The 19,459-nt window shown below is 38.9% G+C and overlaps 1 protein-coding gene across 3 annotated transcripts in view; it reads left to right on the top strand.

Annotated features, from left to right (window-relative positions):
• The first annotated feature begins 13,800 nt into the window (after positions 1 to 13,800).
• Positions 13,801 to 19,459, top strand: part of ADAM28 (ADAM metallopeptidase domain 28) — a 59,235-nt gene continuing 53,576 nt past the window's right edge. For all 3 annotated transcript variants that reach the window (XM_090288980.1, XM_090288979.1, XM_090288981.1), the window contains exon 1: positions 13,801 to 13,907. In XM_090288980.1, the coding sequence (XP_090145106.1) occupies positions 13,856 to 13,907 (52 nt within the window). In that variant the 5' untranslated portion in view covers positions 13,801 to 13,855. The remainder of the gene's footprint in view (positions 13,908 to 19,459) is intronic.

The following is a 19,459-nucleotide window of genomic DNA, read 5'->3' on the forward strand; positions in this document are numbered from 1 at the left end:
AACTGGACCCAGGGAGAACCACTCCAAGACACATTATAATCAAAATGTCAAAAATTAAAGATAAAGAGAGAATCTTAAAAGCAGCAAGAGAGAAGAAAAGAATTATGTACAAAGGGGTCCCAATTAGACTATCAGCTGACTTCTCAAGGGAGACCCTGCAGGCAAGAAGGGACTGGCAAGAAATATTCAAAGTAATGAAAATCCAAAACCTACAACCACGAATACTCTATCCAGCGAAATTGTCATTCAGAATAGAAGGACAGAGAAAGTGTTTCCAGGACAAAATAAAACTGAAAGAGTTCATTAGATCCAAACCACTGTTATATGAGATGTTAAAGGGACTGGTTTAGAAAAAGGAGGATCAAGACAATGAAATCTAAAATGAAAACTGCATCACAAGAAACAACAGAAGCTAGGGAATTGAAACAAAGGCAAACTAAACAGGCAACGAGAGTGGAAAAAGAACTATAGATACGGGGAACATATTGGGGGGAGGTCAACAGGGAGGGGGAATGGGGAGAGGGAGGGAGATGATATAGGCATTAAGGATCATGGTAGGAGGGAATGGAATGGACAGAGAGAGGTTGAGAAGAACTGTATGCACAACTAATGGACATGATCTAAAAGGGGGGGACAACTGGAGGGAGGGGGGCCACCGGGTGGAGGGGAGCAAAGGGAAGGGAAATTGGCACAAATGTAATATTATAATCAATAAAACACATTAAAAAAATTTTTGTATTTATTCAGCAAGGTGGAATATTTTAAGTGAAGATACAGCTGTAAATATATTAATATATTTATATTTATATAAGTAAGTGGCCCTGGCTGGTTTAGCTCAGTGGATTGAGCGTCGGCCTGCGAGCTAAGTGTCGCTGGTTCGATCTTCCAGTCAGGGTACATCAGAGAAGGAAAACTCTGACTCCAAAAAACCTCCGCTGCCTTGCGGCATACCTCTTCAGGGGAAAGGCTAAGGGAGTAAACCCTGACAGAAAATCTGGAGCCGGAGTCCCTAAGGCGGTTTGACGTTGTAGTCAACACCGGCAACTCCTGCGGCGCACCTGAAGCCAAGCTGTATTGACTCCGTCTTTCCCTTGGACCCTTCAGCTGCGAAGAGAGGGGGGGTCTACTGCATGGGCAACAGCAGACCCTCCATATCACCCTGCCCAGGCTCTGTAGCTTCAGCGTCATCGCAAGATGTCGATTCAACACGGGAGGAGACAGATACCGTGTCACTCCCGAGTCGGACTGCACAGCCATTCTCGGCGGTGCAGATAGACTCTTAAGAAGCTACACCATCGTCTCTCGAGACGGACGGCTGCCGACGACGATATGTATATACTTTATATATAAGTGTATATAAATACCAATATATTAACATGAAATTTATGTTCATATAAAATATATGTTAATGTATTAACATATCGTCGGCAGCCGTCCGTCTCGAGAGACGATGGTGTAGCTTCTTAAGAGTCTATCTGCACCGCCGAGAATGGCTGTGCAGTCCGACTCGGGAGTGACACGGTATCTGTCTCCTCCCGTGTTGAATCGACATCTTGCGATGACGCTGGAGTGTCCTCTCCAGTGAAGCTGAAGCTACAGAACCTGGGCAGGGTGATATGGAGGGTCTGCTGTTGCCCATGCAGCAGACCCCCCCTCTCTTCGCAGCTGAAGGGTCCAAGGGAAAGACGGAGTCAATACAGCTTGGCTTCAGGTGCGCCGCAGGAGTTGCCGGTGTTGACTACAACGTCAAACTGCCTTAGGGACTCCGGCTCCGGATTTTCTGTCGGGGTTTACTCCCTTAGCCTTTCCCCTGAAGAGGTATGCCGCAAGGCAGCGGAGGTTTTTTGGAGTCAGAGTCTTCCTTCTCTGATGTGCCCTGACTGGAAGATCGAACCAGCGACACTTAGCTCGCAGGCCGATGCTCAATCCACTGAGCCAAACCAGCCAGGGCAGTATTAACATATAATTTATACATAAATTATACTTACATGTGTATATATTTTAATATATTTTTATGCATATATAAAAAATTTACAAAGAAATAGTATCACCACAAGTTAATTTCTTTAATCACCTTCGTATTTACAACTGTACATTTCTATTGTTTTGTGAAATCATAAAGAGTTAAATTTTTAAAAGTGAGAGAAAGCAGGAGCCCAGAATTTTCCAGTGTGGCACAGTGGGAATATTCATATAAAACATAAATATTTATAAATTGATTTGTCTTCCCTGAGACTCAGGACCCACAAAGATAACAAGATGTAGAAAATATCTTGGTGACTCATCTATTTTCAATAGATGTTTTACAATTTATTATAAATGGAAGGTCTTTCTACTCTCAAGTAACACACCGAACTCTCTAAATAAAGTTAGCTTCCTATGTCTGTTTTTTTATAGAAAAATTTAAAGCTGGCTCCTAGCACACTTTGGAGACTTAATAAAGGTTCACCAAAAATGTAAAACTGACTTTATTTGTTCATTAATCCTACCAGACCCTCCAAACCCAGGTGGCACTTCTAGCACCGCCTTCTCCTAGAAGCATCCACAGTGCAGAAAGTAAAGTGAAAAGCCATCTTATCTGACTGTGTTATTTTACAGGTAAGAAACTGAGATGGAGAAAGGTCAAGAGCATTGCCTAACACCCCACGGCCTGTAGCTCCGAGGCCAGAACCCAACTCTTCAAGTCAAACTCTACTCCACTTTCCCAGCATCTTTGCTCCCCTGGCGAACTTCCCAGGCTTTGAACATTACCAAATAATGCAGCTGAGGAAGATAGTGTCCTAGGACACGGGAGAAGGGCTCCAGAACCAGCTCCTTGAATTTGTGGGTCTTCCTGACAAAGGAAAGCAACGTAGGAGGCTTGTTGGTGCCCAGGCCTGACCGTCCTAGCTGGTTCGTTTGAGGGGCTGAGGCATCTGTTACAGAAGGGATGGAAGCACCTCCTTGTCAGCACTGACACCTCTGATACCACAGATCAGTGTACATTACAGGACACTGATTTTGAGCTCAGACCAATAAATGGACTTCTGGGGCTCAGTATCCTCCACATAAAAATCTGTGCAGAATTTTGTGGGGTTCTTGTTGTTGTTGTTTGTTTTTTATTTTTTTGTTTTTCATTTGTCTGGGATCAAGTCTTTAAATTCTCTAAGGGTTTTCTGAACCAAAGAAGAGCTAAAAAATCATTGACTTAGACTTTCAAAGGAAGTGAATCTTGCTATGAAACTGTAAAGTTGATGCTTTTGTCTTTGGTATATGCAGCCTCTCCTTTCTGTAATATAACATTTTGCCTTCATTAACAATACTGTTTCAGTCAATCCCTCCCATTTCTGGTACTCAGTGTTCTCACAGTATTTTTATCCTTCTTTGAAGCTTATCTTCAAGAAAAAAAAAGAAAAGAAGATGCTTTACTCTCAACTGAGACGTACATGATTGATAAAGTAATTACACGTCTACTCTCTTCCATTCAGCTGAGATGCAGGTGTGAGAGGCCCACCTGTCCTGCTTTGGGAATGAGAGGAAGCACTCAGCGTTCCTTGGCTCCTTGTCATTCTCTTTTCTCGGCCAACTTTAACGATGCAGGTGGAATGCAGTTCTATTCCTATGCTTATTCATTAACCATCTAGAGAATATGGACTTGAGTCCATGGGTGCTAGGTAACATTTGTATTATTATTCAGTTCTAGGAATTCTCTAATCTCCCTTAAGATTTGTGCTTGCTTGATGTTCCAATATTCATAACTCTATTCTTAAATTCCCATTCATAAGAGTTTAATTCATTAATTAATTTTAATTTAATTAATTAATTTATTTTTTCATGGGCTTTTATTACCTTCAAAAGTCAATCCCAGTTCCTCAGGGCTTTTTGGTAACAACCAGAGCCCAAGCATGTCTCCTTTAGGCATGACATGCCAGTCAAAGTCTTGGTAAAAAAACCTCTATTAACAACTGGTCTTATTAAGAGTTTAATTTTTTTTTAATTTCCTTTTGATTTCTAAATTAACTGTGCTATGGTCTGGAAACATAATCTTCACAAAACAACATTTTTGAAAACTTACTTTACTTTATTACATAATACATAGTCAACTTTTATTAAAGTTTTGTATGTATTTGAAGTAAATTTGAAACCATCTGTTTTGCATATGAGTGTCCTGTGTATATACTTTAGATGTTTTTCTCATTTTTTTTTGCTCAAATACTTTTTGTAAACATCAATGTTTCTCTGCTTCTATCAATTAGGAAGATGTGTTAAATCTTCTACTATGACTATGATTTTCTCAGTGTCTCCTTGTTTTGTCAGTTTGGGCTCTCTATGTTATTAGATACATGAGATTAAAAATGTTTATATAGCCTGGTAGATTGAAACCTTTGTCAATGTGTAGGGAATTTGTTTATCTCTAGAAACATGTTTTGGCTTAAAGACTGTTGGTCTGCTATTGTGTCATCATTTGGTTTTGAGTGTTTATTACATTTTCTCCATCTACTTTTATTTCTACAGTAGTCCCTCTCTATATCGCAACTTTTTGATACTCTACATTTTTGTGATGACCAATATATTTGTATGTATTTCCACTTTAACTCATGTGCTTACTCTTTATTTTTTTTGTCTGTTTCCCTCCCTTCTTGATTTACTTTTGATTAGTTATGTTTGTCTGTTTCCCAATTTAGCTATTCCTCCACTAATTTTATATATATATATATATATATATATATATATATATATATATATATATCCATTCTAATTATATTCTTGTAGAGGATATCTTTACATTTTAATACGTATATTTACATAAAATTATAAAATTAATAAATGTGTTTATTCATCTCCCTATAACAGTGGAAAACTGTAAGGTGGGAAACTGTCACCCACCCCACAATTTTTTTGACTTTGTGCCTGTAATTGCAGACTCTGACTAATATGTAGCTTGTAGGTAAATAGCATGTTTGCATAAGAATCCTAGGAACTAACTTCAAAAGACACAGACTGAGGCCTTCAGGCATCCCAGCTCTGGGAGATTTGCTGACCTTCAAATGTGAAGCCAGGATGACGCACACTGACCATCACTTGCCTTATCCAAATGGACTGCGTTCATCTTCATGTAGATAACTTTGCAACCCCTCCTTTGATCTCTTTGTTGTGCTCCCCTCTCCCCGCTTATAAAAACCTTTGAGATGTGAGTCTTCCAGATGGCCAGCATATGAAAATAAACCGCTTTCCTTTACATCTGCGCCTTCCTCTCAAGTATTGGTTTTCAAAGCAGCAGGCAGACAGACCTGTGTTCGGTTACATCCCCAGTAATTTAAGGACTTTGGAATAGTTGAACTGCATATATCCTATCCTGGCCCAGATGCCATTGTTTTTCAGTTTTTAGCTTTAGATTGTTTTCTTACTCCAATATGAGATGTTATTGTCAAAATTAATGGTCAGTAATTATATGGATTTACATATTTGTAATTTTTATATTTAACATTTTTCTGGTATATAAGATCTTTCTTTGATAATTTTTTTATTGAAATCTTTCAGCTTCTACACTGTTAGAAAATTATTTATTTAAAAATTTTTTTTGGAAATATACCTTTATTTTTTCCTTCTTGAAAGATCATATTTTTGTTATGCAGTTATAGATTTACAGTTTTTTTCAGCAACCTGAAGCTATTGTTTCACAATTTTTAGCTTCTATTATTATTCTTTTAATATGTATTTTGTTTTCTTAACTTAATTTTTTTACAGCTGTACTGATATATTTGACATATAACATTGTATACATTTAAGGTGTACAATGTGATGATTTGATACACATACACGTTGCAAAATGATTAACAGAATAAAATGAGTTAACCTATACATCATCTCACATAATGACAATTTTTGTCTTCTGCAGAAATAACATTTAAGATCTACACTCAGCAACTTTCAAGTATATAATGCAGGAGTGAACTATAGTCACCATTCTCTATATTACATCCTTAAAATTTATTCATCTTATAATTGGAAGTTTCTACCATTTGGTCAATATCTCCCATCCCCCCACCCCGACAAAAACCATTCTATTTTCTGTTGCTATGAGTTCTGCCTCATTTTACAGATTCCACATATAATGAGATCATATAGTATGTGTCTTTCTCTGTATGGCTAATTTCACTTAGTTTATTGTCCTCAAGATCTCAAATGTCAGAATTTTTTTTTATGACTGAATGATAATCATAACAAAGTCTGTCCAGTGAAAGTCCAACTATTGTTAATGTAAGGAGAAGAGTTTGTGTGACATTGATATAACCTGGTAGCCAAGAAAAGTGGACCAGAGTGCACATGTGTTAACAATGACACCTTTACTACACTAGTCAGTGGGGGCGGTAGATGCCATTGAGTGAGCATGTGTACTGTGTGGTCATCACATTTCAAAATGACTGAGTGAGTAGAGCCACAAATCTGCATCAGATTTTGTGTTAAGTTTGAACATTCCTCTGCGGAAACTATTTGAATCATTCAGAAGGCCACAGCTTTGGGCAACTGGTGATTGGCAGCTTCATCACGACAAAGCGCCTGCTCTTGAATCACATCTCATGCAGAGATTTTTGGTGAAACATCAAATCACCCAGATGACTTAGCCCCCTACAGCCCAGATTTGGCGCCCCGTGACTTCTGGCTTTTCCCCAAACTATAATCACCTTGGAAAAGGAAGAGATTTCAGACTATTGATGAGATTCAGGAAAATATGATGGGACAGCTGATGGCAATTGGGAGAACTGTGTGAGGTTGCAAGGTGCCTACTTTGAAGGAGACTGAGGCATCATTGTATCTTGTATCTTCAATAAATGTATCTTCAATAAATGTATCTTCAACGATGCTTCTTGTATCTTGTATCTTCAATAAATGTCTGTTTTTACAATACATGGCTGAATTCTTGCATCTATCATATCTTCTTGTTTCATTCATCCATGAGTAGACAGATTGTTTCCATATCTTTTCTTTTTCTTAATGTGGGTATTTACCCCTGTAAACTTCTCTCTTAGAGCTGCTTTCACTACTTTCCACAAGTTAGAATTTGTTGTATTTTCATTTTCATTTATTTAAAGATATTTTTGATTTCCCTTTTTACTCCTTCTGTTGCTCATTGTTTGTTTAGGAGCGTGTTGTCTACTTTTTATATATTGGTTAATTTTCAAGGTTTTCTCCTGTTATTTATTTCTAGTTTCATAGCACTGTGATTGGAAAATGCTTGATATGACTTCAGTATTCTTAAGTTTATTATGAGTTGGTTTATGCCCTACTATGTGATCTATCCTGGAAAATGTTCTGAGTGTGCTTGAGAGGAGTGTCTGTTCTGCTGCTGTCGTTTGGGATGTACTACAGATGTCAGGCTCATCTGGTTAAAGTGTATTTCAATTCCAATGTTTCCTTATTTTTGGTCTCAGTGACTTATTCATTGTCGAAAACAGAGTAGTATAGTCTCCTACTCCTATTGTAATGCTGTCTATGTTTCCCTTCAGATGTGCTAGTACTTGCTTTATATACAGCTGCTCTGTTAGGGTGCATACATATTTGTAATTGCTGTAGCCTCTTTATCAATTGATCCCTTTATCATTATATAATGACATTTTTGTCTCTTGTTACATTTTTTGACTTAAAGTCTATCTTTTCTAATATAAATATAGCTATCCTTACTCTTTTTTTCATTTTCATAGAATATCATTTTTCATTTTTTTCTAGTCTATATGTGTCCTTAAAGCTGAAGTAATATTGAACTACGTGGCTGGGTTGGTAAAGAATGAGGTGGTCTGTGGGCTTCACTTTAAAACTGGTTTCTCTTTTCTATCTTAATGGCTTGGACAGAAAGGGCCCAGAAGTCTGAGAGAGGGGAAAACCTAAAATATTCCCCTCAGCCTACACTAAGTAAAATGGGCAAAAAAAATTTGGACAGGTGTGATGCACCTGGCACACCTTCCTCCAAAGAAGCCCCTTTTTCCCTCATATGGGACATTGAAAAATTAATCTCTGCTTTTTGTCATCTAGTAGTTATGGATTGAATGATGCCTTTTAATCCTGTTGCCAAATCTGTTGCCCCCAGAATACAACAAGGATGCCAGCCTGTTAGACCAAGCATGCCATTGTCCGGGGACAGCCAACCAACCTGGAGTCTGCACGATCCTCCCCCATGTGGGAAGGCCACCCTCCCCTCCACACCCCACTCTTATTAGGGATTTCTGGACCCAAGGGTAGGTAGGATGATGACCGTGTCCAGCTTGAAACAGCTAGAGGAGCATGAAACCTTCACCCATTGTCCTTTATAAGAATATAAAGGGTCTTAAGTCTGAGAGGGGGGATTGTTATTTTTTATTGTTATAAAAAATTAATTATTATTATTATTTTTTAAAGAATAATATAGGATAGGGTGAGGCCAGAGAACTTGTATGCATGATCCATGGGCATGGACTAGTTGGGGTAGGGGGAGATTGCAGAGGGAGCGGGGGTGCTGGGCAGAGGGGAGCAAAGGGGAAAAAATTGGAACTATTGTAACAATATAATCAATAAAATATACTTAAAAATTTTTTAAAAAAGTTTGAATATAAATAAAATAAAATAAAATACAGGGGTAGGCAAAAGTAGGTTAAATTACCAGCCACCACTACATAAAAGATAAATCCTAAGTAAGAGTACAAAATAATAACAATAATAAGACAAATAATGCAAATAAGTATACAATAAAAGATAAATAATAACCCAAGAGTAAACTGTTTTATAAACTCACAACTGTAAACTTGCTTTTGCCCACTCCTGTGTAACACAGAATGCTAATATGTGATGTGTACAATAAAGAAAACAAACAGAAAGTTATAGGTCATGCTAGAGAAGAGAAAAAATAGAAATTTCTGCTCAGGTTACATTTCATTGAGAAAGTGGTCTTAGACCAAATACTTGAAGTAGTTCAGCATGCAGGTAGGTATCTGAAGGAAGATCATTTCAGGCAGAAGAATCAGTCAAAGCAAATGCTGAGGCAAGGGTATGACTGACATAGTCAAGGACTACAGAGTAATCCAATAAAACTCCATTCCAGTGAGCGAGAGGCAGGATCAGAGATCCTAAGGGGCAGACTGGTGAGTGTGGAGTATCCAAGTGCACGTCCTGTACAGCTTGGAAGGTCATCATAATGCAGATGGAGTTGAGATTCATTGAGATGGTGAAGATTTTCAGTCAGTATGGATTTTCATGTGTAGGGCAGACCACGAGAGTAAGCACAGGAAACCTCTTTCTACCCCTGATTATAAATCAGAGGAGTAAGATCTCCCTGTGGGCATTTAACTGTGAAACCAAAACCTGACAAACTCAGGTGGATAGAAACAGAACACCTCCAGAGGACATGTGACTGCTCCTGGAGGTGTGTGGGCTGGAGTGTCTTATTTGTCTTCTACTTATTCTGTTGGTGAGGGATGGGTTCTAACTCTAAGGTTATGGGTATGGCTGAACACACACCTGTCACTGGAAAGATGACATCAGCAACAGTTTATGCCACATATATGCACAGCCCAGGAATGGAGAAAGCTCATGCCATGCCCAAGCACACAAGGGTTGCACTTGGGAACAGAATGAACAACCAGGGGCTGTGGGAGGCAAGCTTAGCAGCACCAGAGGTAGTTCCGGTAACCCCTGGTCCTTGTGGGTGTGTGTGCTTGGTTTGCCTGAGTAACTCTGCAGGTTGGCAGGAAACTGAAACTTGCTCCTCAGAGATAAGCAGGGCCTGTGATAAGGACTGGTATGTGACTAGGGGACCTTATCCATGAGAACAGAGTAGGGAGAGAAGCTTGTTGTTTGGTCAATGTAGGCCCTCTCGGTTTCCTACAGATATAAAGGCACACATAACGTTGGGTCTTAATTGTAGTTCTTATACCAGAAGGAGAATGGGGGAGAGTCTAGGTCAGCAATGGAGCACAGAAAAAGTAGGAATTACAGCTATAAAGCTCAACAAAGTCCATCCTCATTCTACCTGGAAGACAGAGTGCTCGTCAGCCCTTGTCTGCTAGTTAAGTATATTAGGTCGTGGAAATGATGCATCAGTTTGATTAGACCCAGTAAATCTCTGCCAATGGCCTACTTCTTTTAATGTAAATGTCATACAATGAGGAGAAAGGCTACTTCAGGCTACAAAGAATCTAATGGAATGTAACCTGTCTTAAGCACATAGTTAGTAATTCAGGGGCAAAGGGGTTATTGGTTGATTATAAAACTAACACCTAAGCAAGAAAGTAAAATCTTATGTAAATATAGCACCTGAAAGATGATAAACAATCTCAGCTGTCTTATGTAAAACTGTATTTACCAAGCTTAAAGCAAATAGCCTTCCTTCCTTTGTGTCATACTACCTACTTACCACAGGTGAGAACATGATAAGTTGGAACTGGAAATCCTAAGGCTTTTTGTTTTGGCTTTACAAGACTAACAGCTCTTTTTCCTTCTTTCCTTCTAAGACTCACCTGCTCATACCCTGTGGTTCAGAGGCTCTGCTTGTTTTTTAGGGTGACCCTCTTTCAGTCATGAATTCACTGTGCAAACATATATTTAGTGGCTCCTATTTTCTAAGCATTATGTTGGGGGCTTGGGGGTGCAAGGATGATTATAAATCTCTTAAAGGAGAGCTCGGTTTAAGGAAGGAAGGCCAGTCAATAATTTTGGAAAAGATTTATATATTTTCTGATTGTTTTTCATAATTTTAAAACTATTCAAGTAATGCTAACCACTACTTAAGAATTAAGCTTTAAAAAGAGAAAGAAAAGGGGTAAAAAACACATCTTCCTAGCACAAACCATAGAAAGCCCTTCCTAAATACTTTGGAATTTTTTTCTGTTTTTGTATTTCACTCTGAATAGCTTTTTGAAGTTCTTATTTAATTTTGATTATTTTGTGTATAACTTTATTGCTTTATTTTTGTCCTAATATCATGATGTAAAGCTTCCCCATAATATTAAAATTAATTTTATAGGTCATTTTAAATGTTGGTTTAATATTTCATTGACTAGGTATGTAGTAAATACCCATCTTCTTATTTTTGGGCATTTAATTTTAATTTTATCTTTTATTCATAGTGTCCTTAACATATTGATGCATGAAACTCATTTTACATTTTAGATAATTTTTAGAATGATTCTCAGTAGTTGAATTTTATACTTAGAGACGAAAATTGCTTTAAAATTTTGAATTTGACAATGGCAAGTCTTCTCTTGGAGGTTACTTTCAAACTCTAAATTCATACTTTAGTTTGTTCCATTACCCAAAATCATGGCAAAGATGTGATCAGATAGGGTTTCAATATGTATACAAGTTTCCAGTATGGAAGGAGCAGAGAGAAGGAATATATTCAGCCATGTTAAAACCCAAGTCTCTTAAACCTCCAAGACACACACCTTTTAGCATCACTAGAAGCATTTAGTCTGTGCCAACTCTCCACAGTCTGTGCATCACTGGGTTCACGGAAAGCAAAGAAGGCAGGGGCCTCAGCTGTCAGTGGCTCTATAGCTGTCTTTGGATTGAAGGCGTGGTTCCTCTCTGTCCGTTTCAGAAGCAATTATAAAAGCATGGAAGTTTATAAATATTTAACTATAAAAATCAAGTATGAAATATTCTATACCCAATGGTCACAAGATTAGTCAAATATGACCAGAAAAGATCTGCTGTCTTTGGTTTCAGTAACACTGCTTTCTTAGAGTTGTGAAGGTTGCCGCAGGGTAGCATAAAGAAACTGGCTGGCACATTGTAATCACCCAGTAAATGCCATTCCCTTCATTTCCACTGAAGAAGACCTTGCATCTCCTTGGTCCAGTGGGGACAGGGAGATGGACTGAATTGTACTTTCCTCCCATTTCCAGCCTTTAGCACTAAAACCATCTCCTCTTCTTTCTACATGGCATTTTTTGAAAGAATCAAAATGGAAAGATAGAATAGAGAGAATTCTGGACTGAAGAGAGACTTTTTGTGAAGATCTTTTTGGAAAGAAACTTTCTTGCACATGTGCAATCCAGCTTCTGCCCTTGGTGACTAGAACACCTGGAATTTGAGCCATCATTGTCCTGGGTGTGAAACAGAATCACAATAAAGTCATCCTGGTGCTCCATTAATAACCATTCTTAGGTAGATGTCCAGACATCGTCTCTCCTTCATATAACTCAGTGGTTCTAAGTAATTATTTTTGAAGACATTTTGAAGGCATTAAATGAAACAAATATACAGAAAACACAGTAGGACAATTATATTAATGTAATCAGATCCAAACTATATGTCTTAGGAAACTATCTATAATAGAGTCCTTTCCCATTCTCTCACTCCGATGTCTTAGGTCCATCTACTCCTGGGAGGGAGGGCTCATCTACCATTTAAAAAAGGTGTTTTACACTTTGACTATCTCCCCACCCTATTTATCTGTATCTGTTATTCCAGTGGTTTCTTTTTGGAAATGTGCACCCAGAAGAAAACCAGGAGAGAGTATCATGCTGTGCTACAGAGCCTCAGCTCCAAGTAATGCCTCCCAAATCACCAATAAAAAGGCAGTACCAACCAAAAGACTGCATCCTCCCTGATACAATCGTCGGCAGCCGTCCGTCTTGAGAGACGATGGTGTAGCTTCTCAAGAGTCTATCTGCACCGCCGAGAATGGCTGTGCAGTCCAACTCGGGAGTGACATGGTATCTGTCTCCTCCCGTGTTGAATCGACATCTTGTGATGACGCTGGAGTGTCCTCTCCAGTGAAGCTGAAGCTACAGAGCCTGGGCAGGGTGATATGGAGGGTCTGCTGTTGCCCATGCAGCAGACCCCCCCCTCTCTTCGCAGCTGAAGGGTCCAAGGGAAAGACGGAGTCAATACAGCTTGGCTTCAGGTGCGCCGCAGGAGTTGCCGGTGTTGACTACAACGTCAAACCGCCTTAGGGACTCCGGCTCCGGATTTTCTGTCGGGGTTTACTCCCTTAGCCTTTCCCCTGAAGAGGTATGCCGCAAGGCAGCGGAGGTTTTTTGGAGTCAGAGTTTTCCTTCTCTGATGTGCCCTGACTGGAAGATCGAACCAGCGACACTTAGCTCGCAGGCCGACGCTCAATCCTGATACAATACTCCTTAGTTATCTGCCTCTTGTTTGATGGATCCTTTCACTATCAACCTCCCCCCAGCTGGCATCTCTGAAGGATGCTGTTTCCTTTGGATACTCATTTTGTCATGAACTGTGCTCCTTGCAGGATGAGGCTGGGGCCTGGGCACCCCATGCTGGTTGATGCTACCACAAAGCAATCTTTGCACATCACTGGAGTCCCTGGGACAGCTTTCTTCACACCTCCAGGCTTCAGTTTCCTAATATGTAATTTGGAAAGCTGAGACTTACATCAAAAAAGTTTTTGTAAGAATTAGTGACAATGTATAGCATGCACTTCAAACAGTACCAGGTGTGTATTAAAGGGAAGGGGCTTTCCCAATATTTCAGAAATGATAAAATATAGGAATTATACAATCTGAAATATGAGTTAAAGCAGGAATGCCCTTACCTGACACATTTATCAATATGTCAAAGCCATTATCTCATGATGGCTTACTGGGCTCTAGCAATATGTTGGAAACGCACTACTTTTGAGTGGAGAGAAAAGAAAAACCAGAGCTTAGGATAAAGGAACCTTAGAGCCAGGAGGCAGTGAGAACTTCCGCCTGCTTGTGCCATTGTTTCAGCACCAGAACTTCAAGGTTGTGCAACACCTTCAGTAAACACTTCCTGAAACAGAGACAAGAATGAGCCTGGGAGTTTCACTCCGACTCACTGGACAGGTGGTGGCAAGCAGTACCAGTCTGGTTGAGTGAGAAGGACGGGCACCACACTCCTGGGGTTGCCCAGGATGTTGCAAGGACTTGTGCTGACGGCCACTGTCTTCCTGTCTTCAGTTCCAAGTAGGTGTTTAGCTTTCTTAGGTTCTGTGAAATACATCAGTGAGCTGCTTGCTTTTCATCTTCTCTAAATATATTTGTTTAATAAATTTTACTAACTAGTTGGGCAGGTTTTAATCTGTTCTTTTTGTGTGTGGGGGGCATTGACTGATATAAGCACTCAATGTAAATGACAGGCAAAGAGATGTACTTAATCCATATACACATATATGACCTGGGAATATGAAAATCAATTGGAAGATTTCATTCAGCATAATTTAAATAATGAATTGATCTTGAGTCAAAAAGTGAGATTCACCAAAATTCACCTTTTCATTTTTAGAGCGCCAAAGAGTCAGTGGATTTGACACTTTATTGTTGTGTGGAAGTCTTTGGAAAGTGTTTGCTATTATTGTTGAGACCAGTGGCTCATTCTGTTCCTTTTGAGCTCACATTTTCATGTTTAGTTCTTTCATTTCTGGTGATAATAAATATGACAAATTAGAAATAAATACTTGACCAATTTTATTTTATAAAGCCTTGTTATTACTTGATCGAAGCAACCCAGATTATATTATCTGTTATATTAATATTGCCAGATTTATTGTCTCATATTAATCTTTTCAAGAACTTTTAACTTCTTAAAAACTAATAAACATAAAAAATAATTATCTAATCCAAACCAAAATAACAGATTTCTTTTTATTTTCATCTAGTTTTGCTAGTCCAGACTGATCTAGGATGTGATTTCTGTGGGAGAGAGGAAGCAGGTATTAACAACAAATTAGTAGAAACATATTGTGTTACAGCTGGAATTTGTATAATCCCTGGATGGCAGTTAGTTGTGTTTGTTCCACAGGCTTCAAAGTAATTAGCCTGTGTAATTCAGCTGGGAGGAGGCTGAACCATCTCCATCAGCCTTAAGGATGGATGAGCCAAACAATATCCAAGTCTGCTGCATCTCTCTTACTGTTGTGTAATTTATTATATCTCAGATTATACTCACTCAGGGGCCTTCTTGGTTTCAGAAAAAGAATGCCATTAAGGGAAAGTCTATCTGTTTTCTTTCTTTTTGATTTTTAAAAATTTATTTATTATTTTTCTATTATAGTTGTCCCACTTTTCCCCCATTCTGCCCACCCTTTCTCCCACAGTCAATCCCCACCCCATTGTCCATGTCCGTGGGTCATTTATACTAGTTCCTTGACTAGACCCTTTTCCTACTTACCCCCTTCCCCCTTTCCCTTCTCCTTGTTTCATCTGCTCCTTGTTTACTAGCCTCTGCTTCTATTTTGCTCCTTTGTTTGTGTTGTTCATTAGTTTCCTGTGTTAGGTGATATCATATGGTATTTGTCTTTCGCTGCCTGGCATATTTTGCTAAGCATAATAGTCTCCAGTTCCATCCATGTTGTCGCTGTTTTCTTTAGAAAATGTACCATGTTGCAAGAGTTTGCAAAGATCTAGAAACTGTTCATTTTAAATTGGAGACAGTGAGAGGTTGCCAAAGAATTTCAAAAGAAATATCCTGGTTTATTTTACTTATTGATATATATTGCTTGCCATTTGGAAATGCTCTACCATCAAAGAGTTGAAACTAAAATTCTCCACTAATTTATGTATTTCAATTCCACATCTGAGAGTCAGTTGGTAATTTTGGATTCTACAAAACATTAGAATTCAGATACTAACTAGAAGCACGGGGATCAGCGTCTCTACCAAAGAAAAACTGTGATGGTCAGATTGGCCTGTTCCTTACCACTTCTGAATGGCAATGTGCATGTGTTATTATTTTACAATCCAGGGGAAGTTTAGATAATATTTCCTAACAAAATGATGTGTATTATGGATGAAAACAACTTTTTCATACAGCATTTTAAAAAGAGGTGCTCTGTTTGCAGCATTGGTGAGTAGATGGCTTCATGAACTCCATACCAATGGGACTAATGGCATCGATAGGACCCTACCCACCAGCCAGCACCTGTGCCATGTGGTGTGGTACTTGCTTGATGTCACAGAGTTACAGGCGGCTGTAGATAACTGTGTGGATACCATTAGTTAATTCCTGGCAAGAGCAATTTTCTTACTTCTTCATATATTATTTTGAAGTAATTGTGATAATTACAAAAATTTCACTCAGTGGAAAGACAATAATTGACTGGATGTTTTTTAGGTTTTTGACCCTCTGTTACGAAAATTGTTTATAAGTAATATTATTATTTTATTTTACCCAAAATTAATTAAATAGAAATAAAAGATGGCCAGTGATAATCTCTGTAACAGTAAGTGACTGGGTGAACCTGTGGCATACTAGAAGTGTGACTATGTGATGGGACTTACCACAAGTGATTAGAACTTTATCCAAGTGATTATTGCCTCTTTGAAGATATTATAGGTCATTCTATATTTATTTGCATAAAATCATAGACTACTTGAACTGGCGAGAGATCATTTGATCTGACTTCTCTTCTAGAATAATTTTAAAAAACCAACTAAACCTAAAATTAAGGTACTCTAGTGTTGATGCTATGGCTTTAAGTGTTTTTGAAATCTCAAGCCACTGAATGAAAAGCTGTTTCCTCATTTTAATATGCCATTTTTGATCCAATGAGTTTTTAGAGAATTAAATCACTTTTTAATGTTTCAAAGTTAGATGTAAATAGTTCTGAGTGATCAAATGAAATAAAGCCACCCTAAGATCATAGAAGAAACTTGCTATATCACCAGGAATTTTGAAAATTACTGCTTTAGTTTCTAAAGAAATCTTTTAAAATAAATATTTATTCTTTGGAGCCTATTGGGATAATTGTACAGTCATCCAAGGGGACTAACAAAAATACTCCATTCTCTTTGTTAAAATATCAACCATAGTAACAAATTTATGCTACCATAGACTGTAGGTGTGAGTACTGCAATGAGCTAAGGCTTCCTTGAGGGGACCTTCTAATCCTTAGTGTTGGTCAGTCGCTGGGCCGGGCCCTGGTTTCAGTGGCATCTGCATTCTGCGTGGACCCGCAGCCTCTCTCTTCAGCAGCCAGAGAGCAGGTCTGCTGACCTTTCCTCAAGCTTCACTCTGCACAGAACAGGCATTGGACTATGTGTCAGCTTTAGAAAAACTGAATTTCCCTCTGCATGCAATGCTGAGTTGAGAACCCAAGTTGTAGATAAGAGGCTGCATGAGATAACTTATAACAGCAGGCTCAGAAATTTCTTTCCAGGCCAGCAATAATGTTCTAATTGCCCGCTTCTCAAAAGTTTTGAAATATGTCTTATGGGTTCTATGCAGATTTGTCTGCACTGCAAAAATCCAGCCCATTCTATGGAGCTGGTGTTGGAGCCTTTGCTTCATTAGTGTACAACACTACTATTGGGAAACCCAAGGAAAAAGATTAGAATCTGAAATGACACCTCTTAGTGATTTCATTCTTCTAACACTGTGTAGTTCTGAGAGTGCTTCAACTCACTACTCTGTCACTTACCTTTCATAGAGGATTCATTTGGCTTCTGCCTTCTCTGCTGGCTTCTGTCTACATAGCCTGCTCCAAGCCTCTCCAGGGGATCCAAGGTAGCAAGAAGAAGTAAAAAAATTCAAAAGGAATATTTTTAGTACAGTAGACTTCCGGCCAAGATGGAGGTGTAGACAGACATGCTGTTTCTCCCTCCACAACTAAAAAGGACTACAACTACCTCAAAACTATAAACAACCAGAAGTTCCAGAAAACCAAAGTACATGGAAGTCCAGCAAACAAAGATATAAAGAAGAAATACTCATCCAGGTAGGAGGGGTGGAGCCAGGGCAGAGAGGAAATGGTGTGGTGGTAGCAGTGGCAACAGCAGAAGGCCGGCAGAAAGTGCAGTTACATGTTTTAAAAAGTCAGGAGGGATACCTGGGGAGCATTCCCAGCTCCTCACCAGACCACGCAGCTCACTGTCCCAGCACCGGGGAAAATCAAGCCTTATTGATTTATTTTTTATTTTTATTTTTTATTTTTTGGTTTTTCAATTACAGTTGTCCCATTTTTCCCCCATTTCTCTCCCCCACCCAACCCACCCCCTCTCCCACAATTATATCCCTCCCCATTGTCCATGTCCATGAGTCATTTATACACATTCCTTGACTAGACCCTTCCCTTACTTATCCCCCTTCTCCCCCCCCCCCATTTACTGCTATTCTGCTCTTTGTTCTATTTAGTTCTTTTGCTTGTGTTGTTCTTTAGTTTCCTGTATTAGGTGATATCATATGGTATTTTTCTTTCTTTGCCTGGCTTATTTCACTAAGCATAAGTCTCTCTAGTTCCATCCATGTTGTTGCAAATGGCAGGAGTTCCTTCTTTCTTTCTGCTACATAGTATTCCATTGTGTAAATGTACCACAGTTTTTCTGATCCACTCACCCACAGATGAGCATTTAGGCTGCTTCCAGCACTTAGTTATTGTAAACAGTGCTGCTACGAGCATAGGGGTGCATAAGTTCTTTTGAATTAAGGTTTCAGGATTTTTCGGGTGTAATCCTAGTAGTGGAATCGCTGGTTCAAAAGGCAGTTCCATTTTTAGTTTTTTGAGGTAATTCCATACTGTTTTCCATAGTGGCCGCAGCAGTCTGCATTCCCACCAACAGTGCAGTAGGGTTCCCGTTTCTCCACATCCTCTCCAGCACTTGTTGTTTGTTGATTTGTTGATAATGGCCATTCTGACTGGTGTAAAATGGTATCTCATTGTGCTTTTTATTTGCATCTCTCTGATGGCTAGTGACAAGCATTTTTTCATGTGTCTATGGACCTTCTGTATGTCCCCTACAGAGAAGTGTTTGTTCAAGTCCTTTGCCCATATTTTAATTGGGTTGTTTGTTTTCTTGATGTTGAGTTGTATAAGCTCTTTATATATTTTGGAAATCAGTCCCCTGTCTGTGATGTCATTGGCAAATATGTTTTCCCATATGGTTGGTTTTCTTTTCATCTTGCTGATGTTTTCTTTTGCTGAGGAGGAACTCTTTAGTTTGATGTAGTCCCATTTGTTTATTTTTTCCTTTATTTCTCTTGCCTTAGGAGATGTATCTGTGAAGATATTGTTATGTGAGAATCTGAAGTTTTCCTGCCTATGTTTTCCTCTAGGACTTTTATGGTGTCACGGCTTACATTTAAGTCTTTGATCCATCTTGAGTTTATTTTCGTGTGTGGTGTAAGTTGGTGGTCTAGTTTCATTTTTTTGCACGTCCCTGTCCAGTTCTCCCAGCACCATTTGTTAAAGAGGCTCTTCTCACTCCATTTTATGTTCCTTTCTCCTTTATCAAATATTAGTTGACCGTAGATTCCTGGATTTATTTCTGGGCTCTCTATTCTGTTCCACTGATCTATATGTCTGTTCTTATGCCAGTACCAGGCTGTTTTGATCACAGTGGCTTTGTAGTATTGTTTGATATGTGGTGTTGTGATTCCTCCTGCTGTGTTCTTCTGTCTCAAGATTGCTTTTGTTATTCGGGGTCTTTTTTGGTTCCATATGAATTTTTGGTGTATTTGTTCCAGGTCTGTGAAATATGTCGTTGATATTTTAATAGGGATTGCATTGAATCTGTAAATTGCT

This window comes from Furipterus horrens, unplaced genomic scaffold (assembly GCF_987537825.1).
Source record: "Furipterus horrens unplaced genomic scaffold, mFurHor1.1.pri manual_scaffold_10, whole genome shotgun sequence".
NCBI lineage: Eukaryota > Metazoa > Chordata > Mammalia > Chiroptera > Furipteridae > Furipterus > Furipterus horrens.